General features: G+C 39.3%; 1 protein-coding gene across 1 annotated transcript in view; it reads left to right on the forward strand.

Annotated features, from left to right (window-relative positions):
• The window catches only part of TRIM66 (tripartite motif containing 66), a 77743-nt gene extending 57100 nt beyond the window's left edge, over window positions 1-20643 (forward strand). Inside the window, exons 11-19 of the mRNA XM_014954835.1 lie at window positions 6903-7172; window positions 7383-7611; window positions 11551-11611; window positions 13333-13507; window positions 14227-14534; window positions 15631-15754; window positions 17451-17525; window positions 18703-18855; window positions 19476-20643. Coding sequence (XP_014810321.1) covers window positions 6903-7172; window positions 7383-7611; window positions 11551-11611; window positions 13333-13507; window positions 14227-14534; window positions 15631-15754; window positions 17451-17525; window positions 18703-18855; window positions 19476-19745 — 1665 coding nt within the window. The 3' untranslated portion in view covers window positions 19746-20643. The remainder of the gene's footprint in view (window positions 1-6902; window positions 7173-7382; window positions 7612-11550; window positions 11612-13332; window positions 13508-14226; window positions 14535-15630; window positions 15755-17450; window positions 17526-18702; window positions 18856-19475) is intronic.
• Window positions 20644-20939: the final 296 nt, after the last annotated feature.

Raw genomic sequence — 20939 nt, forward strand, 5'->3', positions numbered from 1 at the left:
AGTACGGGTTTTATTTTTGTTAGCATTGCAGTGGGCATGTTGTGATTATGTAGTGACTGAAAGTAATGATAATTTAATACTTGACCCTGGGAGTTTGAATCTGAGCTTCGGACTGGGGTGGGGTGGGTTTTATTTTGTTTGTTTTGGTTTTTTTTCTAATTACTATAAATGTTAGGGGGATTAGAGGTGAAGAAAATAATGATAACAGCCTGGAATTCAAGGTCCTGCAAATTCCTAAAGTATCAAGGTATTTTTAGACTTTAAAGAATTGAGCTGCTTACGGCACAAATGCGTTCATGCTTAATGCAATTAGGTCCATTTCCCAGAATGTTAATTTAACAAAACCTTTTCCTTTGACCTGGAAAAAAGGATAAATAAAACATGATGCTGCTTGCTCCATACAGTCTCTTCCTCCTTCCGCTTTAAGCCAGCTCCGGTTTATTCAGACAAAATGTTAAGGAAGGTTTGGATTCTTTTTCTCATAAAAAGGGAAAGGCAATCCTTTGGATTCTATTCTGAAATTGGGAAATACTAATAGGAAGCATGTGTAGGCTGTGTTATCAGTGCTGCTGTGTGCGGTGAGTTAAATAACTGGATTGGAGTAGTACATTTGTTTAACCTCCTGGTATAATGAGCTGCCAGGGGGATTGCTCCACTTAATAGCAGCCGTTCATTACTCTGCAACCATTTGCAGTGTATTATTTCTCTTATAGCAAAGAGAATTGACGGTTCCTAGTTTTAGCTTTCTTTATCTGTGACACTTAATGTCAACAGCCTTGAGACTTTGCCAAAACAATCCTAACAAATCCTAATCCCAGTGTTTCAAGGTAAGTATTTGCTTCTCAGAATTCTTCTCTATTAGTGCTGCATGTTTACACTGGACCTTTTTAAATGCAACAGTGATCAAAGAAATATTTGAACTGAACAATATATTTATTTTTTTGTTCTCTGAAGGCACTTTGCATGTTCTTTCTTCTTACCTTTCACTACCATAGCTATGAAATATGTGGTAGAAGGCATTTTGGGGTGGTGATGCTGCTGCCATTATATTATAAGGATCATCAGACCAAAATTAATTATGAGACAATGAGAATTCCATTTATAATGACACAGATGTAGTTTGATATGCCAGGCTGTACATTAAAATGTCAAAAGTTTCAAATAACCTACAGCTGAAGCCACCTTCTACCCAAGAGCATAATTAATACTTGTTGTTGTTCAAAGGGTGCAATGTAAAAGCAATAGAGCTTTTATAAAACAGAGATCAATTCTTTAAAGGCATCCCATTTGCAAAAACTAGCTGAACTGTCAAGGGAAAAGAGAAATTTTTGCTAATGGCAAAAGAAATGATTATTTTAGGGAGTGAATTAATAGGCTATTAATGAGCCTTGTTCCCAGTGCATTGTTCACTTCACACTTGACAGCAGCTCCATGGATCAGAATGGAATGTGTCTGTTCTTAACTGAGTTTTAATATTTTGCACTGAAAGATCATAATGTTGCTTCATCATTAAAATAACCACAAAATTAACTTTTGCCCCAAGGGAAAGACAGATGGCAGTTTGATGGCCTCATTACTCTTTTTTTTCTTTTTTAACAAGAGTAAGGTTTTATATTGGCTTATATAATCTAAAAAGATATCTGAAGAAACTGATGCTAGCTAGAAGAGTAAAAAAGATATAGCCGTATAATAAGATTGAATTTCACCTTTCTCGAAATTTTAGTTACAACTTCGTGAAAGGACACTGTAGAGAGGTTGGTGCTGGTCTCTTCTCACAGGTAATTAGTGACAGAACGAGAGGGAACGGCTTCAAGCTCCAGCAGGGTAGGTTTAGATTGAACATTAGGAAAGAATTTTTCACCGAAAGAGTGGTCGGGCATTGGAACAGGCTGCCCAGGGAGGGGGTGGAGTCACCATCCCTGGATGTGTTTAAGGGCCGTTTAGATGCAGTGCTGAGGGACATGGTGTAGGGGAGGACTTTGTAGAGTAGGGGAGATGGTTGGACTCGATGATCCCAAGGGTCTCTTCCAACCTGAATGATTCTATGATTCTATGATTATGCACGTGTCTATTTCTTTTTTTCTGCAGTAGTAGTCATCCCAGCGAGTAGTCCCAGTAAGTGAACTTGTCTCACTGAAGCCAGGACTGATCCTACCATCATCTTAGTAGGGCTAACATTGTGCCTGCAGTGCATGCAGTTGCACACAGGTCAGGTCTCAATACGTAATAGATGATGTCACGCTCTCGTGACCTAAGTAAAGGAAGATGTATGAAGTAATTAGAAGAAGTGAATAGCCACAAGGTCTCTGTTAACTTGCTAGGCAGCTTTGGGTGGTGTGCCTACCATGTGTTTGCCTCAGCATGCCCGTTTCCAATGGAGCACAGCATTAGGTGCTTCCTATTGACACAGACAGGAATTCGTGAATGCCTCATGATTTTGAGAATCTGACTAAATTAATATTAACTACCTCATAGGGGCTTAATTAATGCTCACGATGGACTTTGAAATAAGGGGGAAAGGCAAGGCTAATCCCCTGAGGGATATGGTGTAGGGGAGGACTTTGTAGTGTAGGGGAGATGGTTGGACTTGATGATCCCAAGGGTCTCTTCCAACCTCAATGATTCTATGATTCTATGATTCTAATTACAGTCCATCTGTCCCATTCAAGTATGAATTCTGCTTCTTTTTTTTATTATTTTCTTTAAATGTTATGAGAAAAATTCATTTATTTTGTCATCTGGAAAAGGCTTGTGATAAAAGGAGTGATGGAATGAAAAGGAAAATGCGTGCTTGATAGGCCACATTTGTCACTGCATGTGCGTGAACCTGTCATAAGCAAATTATGACAGGAAATGAACATTTCTGATCTTTGTGGACTTCTGTAGGATGTGACCATGAAATGTGGATTCCTTTCTGACCTACATTATCTTCCTTTGGTTTGAAACCTGAGCATTCTTAGGAGACAGAGGATATGGAAAATGGTGCCTCCATCTATGCACTTACTCATTTGCTGTGTTCTAGTTTGTAGCTCAAATGTAAGGAGTAGGTAGAATGTATTTGACTAGTTCCAGCTGGTTCCAAGAAGCTGTTATAGCTCAGACAGCTTAGATTTAGGGACATTCATTTGCCTCAAGGAGGAAAATGGCCAATACCCTGGCTGCAGACACCCAGTACTCTCTAGGGTGCTTTCTGCATGAAGGGACTGTTTAGAACAGACTTACTAGGGCACTTGTACCATTGTGTGAATGGCACAAACCTTCCATAGCACTGCAGAAGAGATGACCTCTTTCTGTCTCAAATGCTGGCTGTTTTGTCTCATTGAATTTAAGTGGTCACTGTTCAGGCAAAGCTCCTACTGTAATATCTATTGCAAATTCAGGAAAAGGAAATTCAGCTATATCCTGAAAATTAATGTCTGTGGCCAGTGTTCTCTTAGCACGTAGGTGATATGCATTGCAAACAGAGGAATTCGAGACTGACTTCTTTGGCATTATGTAGGATTTACACAGACACATCTGACAGCTTAAGCTAGACCACTGTCTTTACCACTATTGGATTAAGATGGACTAAGATATCAAAATCCAAAATGGAATAACAATTGAGAAAAATACTGATTAAATCTAGGAAAGGGGTCCTGTCTCAGATTCACTTGTAAGTCACAGGCCCCTAGCAGAAAAATAGGTACAACAATGAAGTTAAACTCTAATTCATATGTGACCAATACATTTTGTCTTAATTTATATTATGAGTGCTCCTTATTGTCTTGTAGTCAAATGAAAACGATTTATTCAGTCAATGATCAAGGGTGAAACACCAATGAACTATGATGAAATAAATGGAAAATTACATATCCAAATGACAAAGATCTGCATACTTCTTAAGACTGCTTATATTTGCTTCATATGGATGCTTGAAGAGTCCTGATTTCAGTACAGTCACACATTCCTGGTAGTTGTGCCTACCATGTGTTTGCCTCAGCATGCCCGTTTCCAATGGAGCACAGCATTAGGTGCTTCCTATTGACACAGACAGGAATTCGTGAATGCCTCATGATTTTGAGAATCTGACTAAATTAATATTAACTACCTCATAGGGGCTTAATTAATGCTCACGATGGACTTTGAAATAAGGGGGAAAGGCAAGGCTAATCCCCTGAGGGATATGGTGTAGGGGAGGACTTTGTAGTGTAGGGGAGATGGTTGGACTTGATGATCCCAAGGGTCTCTTCCAACCTCAATGATTCTATGATTCTATGATTCTAATTACAGTCCATCTGTCCCATTCAAGTATGAATTCTGCTTCTTTTTTTTATTATTTTCTTTAAATGTTATGAGAAAAATTCATTTATTTTGTCATCTGGAAAAGGCTTGTGATAAAAGGAGTGATGGAATGAAAAGGAAAATGCGTGCTTGATAGGCCACATTTGTCACTGCATGTGCGTGAACCTGTCATAAGCAAATTATGACAGGAAATGAACATTTCTGATCTTTGTGGACTTCTGTAGGATGTGACCATGAAATGTGGATTCCTTTCTGACCTACATTATCTTCCTTTGGTTTGAAACCTGAGCATTCTTAGGAGACAGAGGATATGGAAAATGGTGCCTCCATCTATGCACTTACTCATTTGCTGTGTTCTAGTTTGTAGCTCAAATGTAAGGAGAAGGTAGAATGTGTTTGACTAGTTCCAGCTGGTTCCAAGAAGCTCAGACAGCTTAGATTTAGGGACATTCATTTGCCTCAAGGAGGAAAATGGCCAATACCCTGGCTGCAGACACCCAGTACTCTCTAGGGTGCTTTCTGCATGAAGGGACTGTTTAGAACAGACTTACTAGGGCACTTGTACCATTGTGTGAATGGCACAAACCTTCCATAGCACTGCAGAAGAGATGACCTCTTTCTGTCTCAAATGCAGGCTATTTTGTCTCATTGAATTTAAGTGTTCACTGTTCAGGCAAAGCTCCTACTGTAATATCTATTGCAAATTCAGGAAAAGGAAATTCAGCTACATACTTAGGTGAAAATTAATGTCTGTGGCCAGTGTTCTCTTAGCACATAGGTGATATGCATTGCAAACAGAGGAATTCAAGACTGACTTCTTGGGCATTATGTAGGATTTACACAGACACATCTGACAGCTCAAGCTAGACCACTGTCTTTACCACTGTTGGATTAAGATAGACTAAGTTATCAAAATCCAAAATCCAAATTGAGAAAAATACTGATTAAATCTAGGAAGTTATAGCTCAGACAGCTTAGATTTAGGGACATTCATTTGCCTCAAGGAGGAAAATGGCCAATACCCTGGCTGCAGACACCCAGTACTCTCTAGGGTGCTTTCTGCATGAAGGGACTGTTTAGAACAGACTTACTAGGGCACTTGTACCATTGTGTGAATGGCACAAACCTTCCATAGCACTGCAGAAGAGATGACCTCTTTCTGTCTCAAATGCAGGCTATTTTGTCTCATTGAATTTAAGTGTTCACTGTTCAGGCAAAGCTCCTACTGTAATATCTATTGCAAATTCAGGAAAAGGAAATTCAGCTACATACTTAGGTGAAAATTAATGTCTGTGGCCAGTGTTCTCTTAGCACATAGGTGATATGCATTGCAAACAGAGGAATTCAAGACTGACTTCTTGGGCATTATGTAGGATTTACACAGACACATCTGACAGCTTAAGCTAGACCAATGTCTTTACCACTATTGGATTAAGATGGACTAAGATATCAAAATCCAAAATGGAATAACAATTGAGAAAAATACTGATTAAATCTAGGAAAGGGGTCCTGTCTCAGATTCACTTGTAAGTCACAGGCCCCTAGCAGAAAAATAGGTACAACAATGAAGTTAAACTCTAATTCATATGTGACCAATACATTTTGTCTTAATTTATATTATGAGTGCTCCTTATTGTCTTGTAGTCAAATGAAAAGGATTTATTCAGTCAATTATCAAGGGTGAAACACCAATGAACTATGATGAAATAAATGGAAAATTACATATCCAAATGACAAAGATCTGCATACTTCTTAAGACTGCTTATATTTGCTTCATATGGATGCTTGAAGAGTCCTGATTTCAGTACAGTCACACATTCCTGGTAGTAAGGCAGCTTAAGGAAATCACCTAGATGTGTGGATTTGCTTTGTTTTGTATAACAGTATTTCTGTGGTATGACAGTGACAAATCATGAGACAGTAGAAAATGCGTGTTGCTAAGACTGTTTGAGAGACTTTGGTAAATATTGCCTTTGTTTGGAAACTAGACATGTACATCCTTCCTCATTAATACCTGTAGGATGTTTCTGGATTTACACCACGATATTTAAAGGGCAAGTGCCCTAGATTTCAATGGGGCAGACTCACTAGCTACCATAAAGTTTTCAGCATCATTAACATTAATGATATTTTTATCCACTTGTGTCAGACCTGAATCTTATTTCTTCTGAAGTTTCTTTCTGAATAAAGTGATCTGATGATTTTTTAATAAAATGATAAAATTTCTGATCTGAATCTTATTCCTTTTGGAATAACTTAATGGAAGCTAGTAGAGTTTCTATCAAGGATTGATTTACTACAATAGTCGACATGCTTAGATTTCCCGTTCATTGTAGGAAGTTAAAAATCAGGATTCCTTGGACTGATTCCTTCTTCAAAGGAAGACGTTTTTGGTGAATCACAGAAGAGTAACCTAGGTATCTCCTTTTTCAGTTTTAATGATGGAAACTCTAAAGCTTTTGGAAAGAGTAGAAGATTACAATAGATACTTTCAAGCCCTTGTGACACACTCTGTTTCAGCTATATGTAATCAACCAGTTATCTCATCCATTATAGAAACACCAGTAGCATTTTGCTGCTTATTAACATGTTGTTTTGTTTTTTCTTTTCTCTTTTCCCAGCGTTCAGCATCCTTAAGTATTGTGGGCTTTTCAAACGATTTAGAGATGGAGTTACCTTCAACCAAGTTATCTAGCTCGGCCGATCCACAGATGCAAGGTGCAGCTGCTGTTACACTTGGCCCATCCCTGAATGTCCTTTGTGACTGTGATCCTCCAGAGTCAGTTCCCAGCTACACCTTGGCATTGGGCAGAGCTCCAAGTGACCTGAGCCCTGGGGCCACCGCTGGCCTCGCACCAGGTGATGCTCTCCAGGGCAGCTCTAAGTGCAAGGTAGGAATTGCTCAAACTCTTCTACTGAAAGGGAATCCACTTTCATTGATAGCACATGTTATTGTCAGTCAGTCAAAGGCAGCTATTTCAGTAAGTAAAGTTTTTCTTCTCTGGTATTTGAAGGCTGATTGCAGATCATTTTCTTAAGATGTAAAGAAAGAAAACTACTAATAAAATTTGATATTTTTTTTATTTTTGCACCTCCTGAAGCTGGAAAATGAAGACTTCAATACTGCAGATCATCCTCTAGAAAACAGCTTGACTACTCCCGAGCAAGATGCAGTTAATGAATTAACTCTTTCTATGCAAAAAGTGCTTGAAGAGCCTATTAATCTTTCGATCAAAAAATCTCAGCATTGCACTTCTCCTTCTGAACTGCTCAGCAACACTTCCTTCCTGCCTGTGAATGCCAGAATGAGACAGATTAGAAGCAAAGAAGGTACCAGGCTTTTCATTATTACATTTATATTTTTAGTCCTTCTTTCTTTCTGCACTGTGCATTGCAAGCATTGCAAATCAGTATGCTTATTAATGTGCTTACATATAAATGTGCTTTTCCAGCAAGCATCAAATATTATCAGAGTACTTAATCCAATGGAAAAGTGTGTTTGATCTCATTTGTGGAGGAAAAACATGGAAATGTTATGCCTTGAAGGATGTAGCATCCTTCATCTATGAACCAGAAATGAGTGTGTCTGTGGGAAGGACCTGGAGTATTAGTTCTCTTAGAAGCAATCTGGTTAATGAGACCTGCAGTTATGACTATTGAAGAGCTGGTTTGAAGAGTCCAAATTCAATTAAAATAAAAATTACTTCGAAATGTAATGTGCCTTCTGCTAAGGTCCTTCACATCAGTAGCATAGCAAATTTTTGTTAGGTTAATATATTGCACAGTATGTGCTTTTGCTTGGCTCTGTCTACTGTGGAACATTCCCTTCAGCCAAGGCCTATTTCTTCAGCCTTAGTGGAGAATTAGACCTTATTTAACTCTTTTCATGGGCAAATTGCCAGCACCCTTGTGCTACACTGTAAAGCCTTATTCCTGCAAACTCTAAAAGTCAATGGGACTATTCATGCAAGCAAGGGATTGCAGGATCAAGCTGTTATCCTGTGACTTATGCCAATATTTGGCTGCTTCTTTCTGTAAAAGATGAATTAATATTTTTATCTCTGTGCTGTATTTTTATTCAGAGAATTCTAATTAGTACAAAGGAGGCCTAGCTCAGTGAGCCAAGGAAATGTATTTGTCTTCTTTTATGTGTACTATGCCAAATTGTGACAACAATGCCACAGTCATTTGTGTGAGTTGTATCAGGCACAACCCTAAAAAATTGTGCCTCAGTCAGGCTTAAGTGTCTCCGAGAGGAGCAGCTTTATCGTACCTGATTTGTGTGACACTACACACAGAAGGAGCCTTAACTTAGAGAATCTCACTGTCTATAACAGATGCTACAGATTTGCTCTGTGCAAGAGGATGGGAAGACTAGAGTGTTGAATTGGACGCTGCTCCCTTTTCACAAGGAAGGATCAGGATTGAGCAATTCCCTTCCTGCTCTCACTGTTTAAAGGTGTGCAGTGAGGGGAGACCCGGGGAGGCACAGTCACCACATATAGTGGGCACCAGTCAGAGAGGTTAACTCCATTGCAAAGGCAATGTTATCTTTGCCAGTGGTTCTTGGTGGGACTTGCTGGCTTCAGCAGTGCTGTGCTGCCAAACCCCACTGCTTCTGGTACTTATCTCCAATGACTCATCCTTTTCTAATGTCAAATCTAAACATTTCAGCTTGTTTTACAAGAAAATGCTTCTTATCCTAGTGCCAAGTAGTATGGTAAAAATTGTACATCATTTCATCATTTTTCCTCTTACAGCCATTTTTCTTCTTATCATGGCTTACATAAACACCCTCCCCTCCCCTTCTTTTTCCTAGACTAAACAAATCTGATGGTTTCAGCCTCTCCTCATGGGTCAGGCTTGTGATTTTTTTAAAACCACCTCATTCCTGCTGTGCTATTCTGGGTTGTCTGCAATTAAGGAGTGCTGGCCGCAGCCAAACTCAGTTCTGCAGCTGCGTCCTCAGGGGTGCTATGCAGAGCCAGGATATCAACTGGTTGTGTTTTACATTCCTCACCCCTGGTAATACACTGTAGCAGCATTGCATGGTTGACTCACATGTAGTGAATGGTCCATGTTAACCCTTAGTTCCTTCTACAGAGCAGCTCCTTAGTCAGTTATTTACTTTTGCGATTACATTCTTTTGATCCTTCATAAACATTATACTTAGTTATTTCAATTTAGTCTTCCTGATTTAGGAGATTATTTTCTTTCTCTGATGTATTAAGATCATTTTTTAAATTATAAACATTCTCCACAGTGTTTGCAATCCCTCTAGTTTGGTGTTTTCCACAAGTTTTATAGGTACTATTATTTCGTGAGCCAAGTTGCTCATGGGAATGTTGATTAACATTAGGAACTCAGAACCACTGGAACATCCTCTGGTTTGACAATGTGCAATGAGAGCTGCTCCTTCAGCTCAGCATGCAGTCACCCTTTACTAATTCTCCCCAGAGCCATGACTACAACCCTTCATCTGAGCAATAATCACAAGTGAATAGCGCTTTAGAAGTGACATGAAATGCACCTTTCCTTGTCAGTCTTGATTGTAATGTGTTTCCTGTGGCTGAGAACAACAGAGTATCTTAGAGGCGCATTGCTTTCTAGCCATTGGTTAGGTACCATTGACAGGAGCTGGATATTGTTTAAAAAAGCATGTTTTCCTGGCACTCATTTGTCTCCAGATGTTATGGTTTGAGAAAACCCATAACAATCTATTGTCATTTAGACAATTACTCTATCACCTGATGACCCCTCCCCATCCGGAAAGGGGAATCAGGGAACACAAGGAAACACAAAGGTTGAAATATAAATAGATTTAACAGACTAAGACTAAATAATTAACAATAACACCGAAGAACCAGTATTTATCCCGACACTGATATAAGATATACAAGAATTATACTCAGCCAATTATATCAGCAGGAAGCTGTGCACTCCTGGCAGTGGACAGCAAATGGCGGACACTGCGGGCCCAATGGCTTCAGGAGGAAGGGAAGGCCTCAGGGGTCCGCACCGGGGCAAGGAGTTGTCTGGACCTGCTGCCATCAAGGGAGAGAGAGCTACGCAGCAAACTTTTCTAATTTATGTTGAATGTGACGTTCATTGTATGAAATAATCTTATTGGCCAGCCTGGGTCAAACGCCCAGGAGTTGCTCCTCCTTGTCCCTGCACCAAGGCAAGGCTCGAAAACACTAACCTTGAATCCCACTAACCTTGAATCCCAAGCCTGGCTGGCTATAAATTAAATATTTTCACAAATTAAGACACTAGAATCTTCTAAAAGTGCAATTTTTTTCTCCTTGTCCCTGCACCAAGGCATGGCTCGAAAACACTAACGTTGAATCCCACTAACCTTGAATCCCAAGCCTGGCTGGCTATACATTAAATATTTTCACAAATTAAGACACTAGAATCTTCTAAAAGTGCAATTTTCCCTAGCATTAGAAGAAAGGGTAGTCCTGTGTCCCTCAACCCAGGACACCAGATAGCCATGATATTTGGTTTGTCTTATTGTTAGTATTGTCTGTGTCAAAATAATTCCTAAGAAAAGAAGAAGTTACTATGAAATTTGTCAGTGGACTGGTATTTATGAGGGCATCCACTGGGGCATTCATCTCTACCCCATCTCATCTATCTCTCCAAAGTTGCTTCTTTACTCTTGTGTCTAATACCAGCTAATAGCTACAGTTACTCGCATGCTTATGTAATGGATAGTTTTTAATTCATATATTTATGTTACATTGGAAGGATAGAAAAGAATCATAGTGTTTGCTTTTATCCCTCAGTGGCAGATGGGACACAGAGTTTCCTTCCTGTTTTCAAGTAATTCAAAGAATTATGCAGATGCTTCTTAGCATGGAGCAGAAGACCACAGTGCCTCAGGGGTTCAGACCTCCATAGGTCTGTTTTTCTAAAATTAAGGCTGTATAGCAAAAGAGGATTACTTATGTTATTCCATGTAAATGGATGAATGTGGCATAGCTGTGTACATATATAATTCCCTGGGTATGTAAACATTTCAACAAAATATTTTGGAAAGGCTCCTCATATTCAGTACAGAAGGTACGGTTAAAAGCAAAGAGAAAGAAAAAGACTGTATCCCAGAATAGAAAATAGCATATGCATTTTCTATACATATAGATTAAATGATTCCATAATTCACTTATGATATCATATTAAACACCAGTCAGAAGTACATGAATATTGAAGTATCTGACTCTGATATTATAAATATTTTATTCATTTTCTTATCTTCTGTTCCAGATTCCAATAACTGTGAAAAGGAACATTTTGAAATGGATATGAAAAGCAATCAGAATGTCAGGTAACAGAGTCTTTTCTTATACCAAAGCACTGGCCATGAAATTTTATGCATGTATTTTGAAAATTTGTCATACTTAATGCTAACAGAGAAATTAAAAAGAATGCAAGATTCCTTATAGATAATTATTCTGAAAGTTCTAAAGTATTCTTTTAAACTTGAAAACAACAATTTAAAAGAAGTGACAAGTTCATGTATTTCTGTTCCTCTGTGTGATTTTCCATAGTGAAAAATATTTTCAGGCTTATCTCACTTGAACAATTCAAAACTCTTTAGCCCCAATTAAACCTAAAAAATATAATGGGAACAGGATTAATATTATTTCAACAGTTTTATAAAATTTTGTTTTCAGTTACTGCTATGACAGTAAAGTTGATGATGTGCTGTGTTCCTGCTTGAAGCCAGCCAGCTTGATACTGAAAAGTATCAAGCATGACTTAAATTGGAATGGGCAGGTGCTTGGATGGGTGTATGCTTCACTGGGTAAAAAAATGGCTGGACGGTGGCTGCGCCCAAAGGGTGGTGGTGAATGGAATTAAATCCGGTTGGTGGCTGGTCACAAGTGGTGTTCCCTGGGGCCCAGTACTGGGGCTGGTCCTGTTTAATATCTTTATCAATGATCTGGATGAGGAAATGGAGTGCACCCTCAGTAAGTCTGCAGATGACACCAAGTTGGGTGGCAGCGCTGATCTGCAGAGGGATATGGACAAGTTGGATCAATGGGCCAAGGCCAATGGGATGAGGTTCAACAAGGCCAAGTGCCGGGTCCTGCACTTGGGTCACAACAACCCCAGGCAGCTCTACAGGCTTGGGGAAGAGTGGCTGGAGATCTGCCCGGCAGAAAAAGGACCTGGGGGTGTTGGTCAACAGCCAGCTGAATATGAACCAGCAGCATGTCTAGGTGGCCAAGAAGACCAAAGCATCCTGGCTTGTATGAGAAATAGTGTGGCCAGTGGGACAAGGAAAGTGATCATCCCTCAGCACTGGTGAGGCCACACCTTGAGTACTGTGTTCAGTTTTGGGTCCCTCACTACAGGAAAGACACTGAGATGCTGGAGCACATCTGAAGAAGGGCAGCGAAGCTGATGAAGGGTCTAGAGCATAAGTCTTGCAAGAACTGGCTGAGGGAACTGGGGTTGCCTAACCTGGAGAAAAGGAAGCTGAGGGGAGACCTTATCACTCTCTACAACTACCTGAAAGGAGGGTGTGGAGAGGTGGGGTTGGTCTCTTCTCCCAAGTAACAGGTGATAGGACAAGAAGAAATGGCCTCATGTTGCACCAGGGCACGTTTAGATTGGATATTAGGAAAAATTTCTTCACTGAAAGAAACATTGGAAAAGGCTGCCTAGGGAAGTGGTTGAGTCACTGTCCCTGAAGGTATTGAAAAGATGTGTAGATATAGTGCTGAGGGACATGGTTTAGTGGTAACTTGGCAGTGCTAGGTTAACATCTGAACTTGATCTTAAAGGTCTCTTACAACCAGGGCAAAGTTTTAGCACAGAAATTACTAATGCATTTACACATATGATTAACTTAAAGTGATTGCATTCACATTTCTTAAAGAATTGGCATGTGAAAAAACATTTCAGCATTTAGCCAGCGGAGTTACAGTTATAAAGGAAAAGGAACACAAAAATTATTGTGTGAAAAAATGTTGAAACTTGGGAAGGAGGAGAATTTTATGGAATATGACTGAATTTAACCATGTGTCATTTTGATTGTAGATCTAACCCTAAGGAGCAGAAGAATCCCTATGTGAGATTGGAACGTCTAAAAATACGTACATCAGAAGCAGGCGAGCTCCCAGTATTTAAGCTCCAGCCACAGGACAATGAGCAGGAGGGAAATTTCCTCCTGATAATTGAATCTGGGACCCAGTCTTCAAGTATGTCTATAAAGGTGAGTGGTATTTCCTTGAGGCTTTATCTGCTTTCTCTTCTTTTTCCCACTGGTTTGTACCCATGGTTTCTGAAAGTTATCATACACTGAACAGGTCAGTTGATTCGTTTCGCCCTTGGACACTTCTGTGATGGGTTGAAGTAGTAGACATGCAGCTTTTAGTTTTCTGTGTAGCTTCCTGATACTTCCATTTCTGAGAAGTCTGTCTCTGGGATTGGATAGCTGTAGTGGTTTCGTATTCTAGCAAACAACCTGGCTCATCTGTCTAGTTACAAATATAGGAAAAATAGCTTAAGACTGACCTGAATGCATATTTGAGAGAAAGGAACTGGTTCCAGAAATCAGAGTGTAATAGATTTTTAAAAGCTTTGTATTCTATTGCTTTGTTGGAATCTTGACTGTGAACTTCTTTCCACAGAGAGCTGTGAGTTGTTTACAGTAAAATTTGCAAATAAGATTGTAAAATGTCCTGTTTCTATCATCTGTGATATGAAATCTGTACAGCTCTCTCACAATGCTGTTACATTATGGTATGTGGAGGAAATGACCAAAGTGATCTGTGGCAGATGTTGAGCTGAGCATGAGCCTGCTGAACCCCAGGGCCCTCTCCAGTAGAGTTTACTGCAGAGAAACCACTTTGTCTGCAGATAACCACTGCTGTTTACATGCTTGTATGTGAAAATGATGATTGTGTGATCACAGATTTTTCTTCATTCAAGATAAATAAAGATAGTCCACCTGAAGGACTGAAATCCAAAGAGGAGAACTCAAAGGACAGAAAATTTTTCATATCCCAGGCTACAGAACAGACACAATCCCCTCTTGTAGATACTGCATTTGTTGATCAGAAGCTCAGCAATGGCATTTCCATCGTGAAAAAGTCTCCAGTTACTCAGGAAGTCAGCCCAATTGAAAATGAGGATTTCTGTGCCGTGTGTCTTAACGGAGGAGAACTGTTGTGCTGTGATCATTGCCCCAAGGTCTTCCATCTCTCCTGCCATGTTCCAGCCCTGCTCAGCTTTCCAGTGTGAGTATGTATGACACTTCACTAACGTGCTCAGTTTCTGCTGGCAGCGTTGAGACAGAATACATCCTCAGGGCTGTATGTGTCAACCTTGTACAAAGGCAAGGACTGTATCTCCCACCTGCCTTTTTTTGTTACTTTTCTTGCAAAGGGAAGAATTCTCTTGCACACTAGGAACTAGGTGAATTATTAACGAAACTGTTTTCAGCAATGTATGCCATTTCTGTGGTTACCTGGCCAGTACAACAAAGAAGGCGGTAGACCTGACCTTTAAAAACGTTCTCAGGACTTACTGTAGAAAAATAAAATCCTAACTCTCACGTAACATCTGTGGTGTAGACATTATCTCTTCTCTGCAAGAACAGTGACTAGCACGAGGAAAGGGCAACCAGAGAGTTCCTACTCAGTTTTCTAGCGAGTTTTAAGGGAAATCTAGGATTTTGGTGGCTTTTGTAGAAACGTTTAGGACATTGGTTTTCCTGAGACATACATTCCCTAGTAACTTGTCACAAATTAATTATATGCAACAAAGAGCCAGAATTATGTACACGTCCACATACCAAACTTTAAAAGTGAGGCTGCATAATATTCCTTACTGGTGGTGTATAATTCTGAATTCTGTTACAAATCATACCAGGTGGGACCAGAGGCTACTTCATTTGTGCCAAGCCCTGATAACTGTCTCAGCTGAGAAAAATACATTGTGAGATAGTGGTTTGGAGATTCTGGTTTCTTCCTTCCGTTCAAAAAGCAGGCATTTCCATATCTTGGCTTTTCACTCTTTTCTCTAATAGCTAAGCTTTTATTAAACCTTTAGTTTTAAAACGAAGTGTAAACCAGTTTTTCCTTTAAAATAAACTTCCTAGGCAACGTTAAATATTAATGAAGTAAATTAATTCCCTTTGTTGAAGTTCTGTTCTAGTAGTTAGTTGAATTCATAGTTCTGTAATATACCTTCACCTATAGCTATTTAGGCCCTGATGTTACAGAATGCCAGTTAAGGTCGAGACTTGTTTCCAAATACAGTGATTCCTGAGGTTTGTTATTTGACAAGGTGGATATCAAAATTTGACACAAGTTTTGGGTTCTTGTTTTGCAGGGGAGAATGGGTGTGCACGCTTTGCCGTAATCCAGTGAAGCCGGAGGTGGAATATGACTGTGAAAACACACGCTACAGCCACAGCTGTAATGCACAATATGGCCTTGATGAATATGACCAGAAGGTGTGAATAACTATATATTGTACTACTTAGAAAAGGACATATGATCTCAGCATGCAGCTTTGCTTCTTCATTGGTTGTACTACTTAGAAAAGGATCTCAGCATGCAGCTTTGCTTCTTCATTGGAAAGATGACTGTTTTGACTTGGTTGCTACTCCAATGTTTCAGAGAGCAGTAAATACAACAAAAGCATTGTTGGTATTCAGTCATATCAGTCTCTTCTATCTAGATGTTGCTGTTCAATTTTAAGATGAATGACATGTTACAGAAAGATGAAGCAGGCAGACCTGGAATTCCTTTCTCCTTCGAACAGGGAAGTTGCACTCAGTAGCAGAGCAAGTTTCCCTGAGTCAACTTTGCCTGGTTTTCTGCCACTGAATCTTTTTTCTTTAAGACTTCTTACCTTCTCAGACATCTGTTTAGGCCAATTGCAATGTTATTTTTTTGATGTAGACACTTTTCCAGCTTCAGTCATACTGAAATCATCACACAGTCTTCATACATATCATTAATCCCCTTGAAGATGACATTCAGGCACTGTTAACTCAGCCTAGATGAAAGCTTATCTCTTTACATCCCCATTACCGGTTCCTACACCAAATCTCCCATGAAAATTGCCTTTTCTTAGAGCCCACTTGGTACTTGGAAGCCACAAGTTCCAAATAAATGTCCTGTTTGTATTGGTGACAGCTGTACAGGGAGGGTAAGTCCACACAGCTGAGTGCCAACGCTGAGCTGGCCGTGCACAAATGAAGCCTGGAGTAAGACACTGGTCTAATCTGGGCACCATACATAAAGACAACAGCAATGATTCTTAGACCATTGGGGCCCCTTGGCAAGGTCTGTGACCATAGCCACAGCACTACTTAAATTCATCCATTCTGTTTCCAGACCTGAGCTACTCTGTCCATAAAGAGGTGGATTTAACTTCTTGACTTTGATGTGATCCCTGTTTCTGTTCGATTGGGTAAAAACTGACCAGAAACAGTTGGGATTGGGGTCTTGATTAGTGAAGATCTACCTGGAACATGGAGTTGACTAGAAATTACATTGCTTGTGAGCAAACATGGCTTATAATGTCTTTGTAGTGATTTTTTTTTTTTTTGCATCAGTGAAGAAAACGAAGACTAGTTATAAGTATTTTACAAGTTGATGATGATTTAACAGAACTACAGAACAGTACTACCAACTACATAACTTACTTCCATTTGTATGAATGGATAACGAAGACTAGTTATAAGTATTTTACAAGTTGATGATGATTTAACAGAACTACAGAACAGTACTACCAACTACATAACTTACTATTAATTGTATGAATGGATACGAACAGTGTGGAACATTTTCCATTTAGCTGTTTCCACATTGTTGCTGCTGTTCTTTTAGTTAAGAGCCAAGGAATAGATCTGGAGTGCAGAAAGGAAATTGTGGTAGCTATGAATCCCCAAGAGTTTCCAAGAAAGACACATGCATACAAAAATTGTTACATAATGTTTCTTTTCTTGCATTTCTTGACTATACTTACTTTGAAACTATAAAAATGTTATGAGGCAAAATGTCCCCCAAGTGCCATTTTGCATCAGAAATGCACAGACTACATGAAAACTCCCCTTGTTGTTACTATGATTGATTAACTACGGGCAAGAATGCAACTGGCTTGTTCTAAATTAAAATGCATTTCAAATTTGGCTTCTACAGAAGTGTGAAAAGCTGGTGCTTTCCCTGTTCTGCAGTAGTATGAGCCTCCCATTCCATGAACCTGTCAGCCCCCTGGTAAGTACTGCATACGCATGGGTCAGAGGGAATCCAAAGAATACTCTGGCACACCTCATGAATTTCTCCTTTAAAGAAGACAAAGATATAGATTAGCTTTTTTAAGATATAGATTAGCTTTTTTTTTCAGAACACTATTGCTTCCTAGGGAAGGGTAGGTTATTTCCCTCTTGCAAGTGCTTTGAAGGTGCCAGATCAGAGGCAGGTAAATGCTGGCCAATGTTCTCAGGCCAGGTTTGAGTGGCAATTTAAAATGCTGGTAGGATGCAAAAGGTATATGAGGAGTTCCAGTGATTAAGAAAGTTGACTTGCTGCATACATGGAGAATGTTTTGCTGCCATAAGAGAGGTCTGCTTTATAAATAACCCCAGACTCCCTCTTTTCTCATGTTTTGCACAAGGGTGGTAAAGTGACTGTGTCCACAGGAAGTTGTAGAGACTTCGTCCATGTACTCAACATTTGCAATATTAACTGGGATTTTAAGGAAGATGTAGATTCATGCTATTGTAACATTAGAACACAATGTAAAACAAGTTGGAGGAGGAAAATGAGAGGAGAAAAAAAAGCTTTTATATGTAGGAATAGTCCAAATAACATTATAAAAAATATTCCACCTAATAAAGCTTGCAATGGACTTATGGAACACATTACCTAACAAGTAGGTTGTGACCCAGAAAGATTTAAGGGGTGGGATATCCTGCTAGTTGGTGCCCATTGAAAAAGACTTTTGTTGAACTTTAAAAAGAGTGCTTAGTAGCATATGTTTAGTCACTCTTGGCAGACTACTTCCCACAGTATCCGCAGCCAGTATCTCAGCACATTATTTTTATAACTGCTTGGGGGAAAAGTTAGCTAATTGTCAATGTTAGATATATTACTGATTAAAGTTGAATGACAACATTTCTCTCAGCAGATAAATGTTAGAATGTGAAAATAGCAGAGTAGTCACTGAAGTGTGCTATTTTCAAGATCAATCTTGCAAGCAAGTATGTTTTGAATCAAACCAAAAAGCACCCAGGAAGATGATGTGCAAGTGCAGGCACCAAAAGACTAGAGCTCTTTTCCTTGATGCAAGGAATCCTCTGCAGTGACTTCTGTCCAAACTTGGACAGAAGTCAATGGAGAGGAAATATTTTCATTTAAAATATTACATACTTGTGTTTTATTCTTATTGCAGGCTCGCCATTATTATCAGATCATCAAAAGGCCAATGGATTTGTCAGTCATACGAAAAAAGCTGCAAAAAAAGGACAAGTCCCACTATTCTGCACCTGAGGAACTTGTGACTGACGTGCGTCTCATGTTTTGGAACTGTGCAAAGTTCAATTATGTAGGTTTCTAATATGCATGGGTGGGGGGGATACAAGCCAGAGGGTTGCTCTTTGAAGCTGTCACATTGGTGTAACCGTTGGTGCCATTGACATCAGATATGGGATTGGGATAAACAGAAGTTTTAATCATTTTTACTCTTTGGAAATTATATAAGGTGCTATTTTTTTATTTTTTTTTGTAATGACAGAAATGGAGATATATATGGATCTGAGAACCTGAGACACATATGGATGTAAAATTAGAGGGACATCTTAGCAGACAACTTTTTGTATTGATGCTGAGTTTGGTGTGAGAAACCAGTCATAACCAGGAAAATAAACAGCTAGGGAAAATTCAGGTGTACAGAAATTCCTAAGCAATAATGACTGTTATCCTTTTGAGTTCACTGCACATCTCTTTTTCTTAGAGATGCAGAAACGTGTCCCATAATAGCAGCATCTGTTTTTTATTTACATTGTAAATGCAGAGGACTAATGGGCTGTAGAAAATGTGCAGGAGACTAATGGAGGTGTAGCAGACAGATCCGAGGTGAGACATTAAGGCAGAGTAGTCATTTGGTTTTGATCCTTGATGTTACCTGTGTGTGATAACACTGAATGCTTATTTATTCTCTTGCAGCCAGATTCAGAGGTTGCTGAAGCCGGACGATGCCTAGATGTCTTCTTTGAGAGCAAACTGAAGGAGATTTATCCAGATAGGCATTTTCCTTCCACGCAGCAAGAAGACTCTGATTCTGAAGAAGTGGAGAGTCAGAACAGCAAAATGCTGCCCCAGGATTTTCAGTGGCCGTCACACGGACAGGACTGCGTTCAGCCTAAAAGGAGACGGCGCCACACTGTAAGATTGCAAAAGCAAAAGCATTTGGTTGCCAAGTGGCCACCCTGCTAATTCTGTTTACGGCTACTGATGGGAAGTTTTGACAGGGCTGTGTGGGGAAAACTGTCAAGCTTCTATCACACAGATGTGATCAGTTCTACAATGTCATGTCAAGATCCTCTGGGTGGAAAAAAAGTGTCAGATGTATATAAATGTATGAGCATGAACAAATGAAGTCTCTCGGGTCACACAGTTATCTTTCTAGCAGAAAACTCTGCCAAGATTTTTAAAAGGACTGAACCCTCTAGCTATTCACTGTTTTTTTCCTTTGTACACAGGAAAGTGAAAAAAACTAAAAGAATGATGTTTCAGCCAGCTAACAGCCTTCCTCAGGTATGACCTCCTCAAGACATGAGATTTGCTATGAGGAATCCAGCAGCATAACTGACAGAGTTAAGGTGTGTGGGAGGAAAGCAAAGCACTCAGGCTGTTTATTTAAACTCTCCTAATCTGCTGACCATATGCCTTATTTCTAGATGTTGTGGATAGATAACAAAGTGTTTGAATCAGTCAATATTCAATCTGTTAAATCATATATATGTTTTGCAGTGTTTACACTGAAGTACTAATGTTTTGGTGATAGGTAATGATGATTAATAATAAAAGTAACATGCTAATAATATCTAATACTGCAGTACCATTTTATAATTTGTTCAACATGATATCTCTATTTTATAGAGCACAGGTAACCATGTAATAATCTTACAATCTCAGTGTGAATATTGGCCATGCTTTGTGATAAATGCAATAAAAGCCCTATTCCCATTGTCTTATTCAATGATTTTTCTGGAAGCTTGACTGCTCAAGGCCTATGTGATACAGTCTAATGTGATTATCTAATTAGCTGTTTCTTTTGAAGCTGAGCTTTTTCATTAAATCATGAAAGAACAAGTGCTAATACTAGGGCTCTTTGTGGGCTGTTTCTGAGTACACACTGGATGCTCTATTTGTAAGGAATGATTGTTTTGGTATCTAATTCAAGCTTGGTAAAGTAGTGTGGAATTTCTTGCATCTCAAAGGCAGCATTTTTATACAATACAAGCCAGTTGTTTTTCTTTAAAGAAGATACTGGAATTCAGTAAATTAACTATGAAGCAAATTGCATGGTTCTGGAAGTGCCTATAAAATAATGTCATATAATATTCCTGGGGGTTTTTTTTTGGTTATTTCTTGTAGTTGTGATTGCCAACACTGCTAGAAGATGAT

Source organism: Calidris pugnax, unplaced genomic scaffold, assembly GCF_001431845.1.
Source record: "Calidris pugnax isolate Ruff unplaced genomic scaffold, ASM143184v1 scaffold186, whole genome shotgun sequence".
Taxonomy (NCBI): Eukaryota; Metazoa; Chordata; class Aves; order Charadriiformes; family Scolopacidae; genus Calidris; species Calidris pugnax.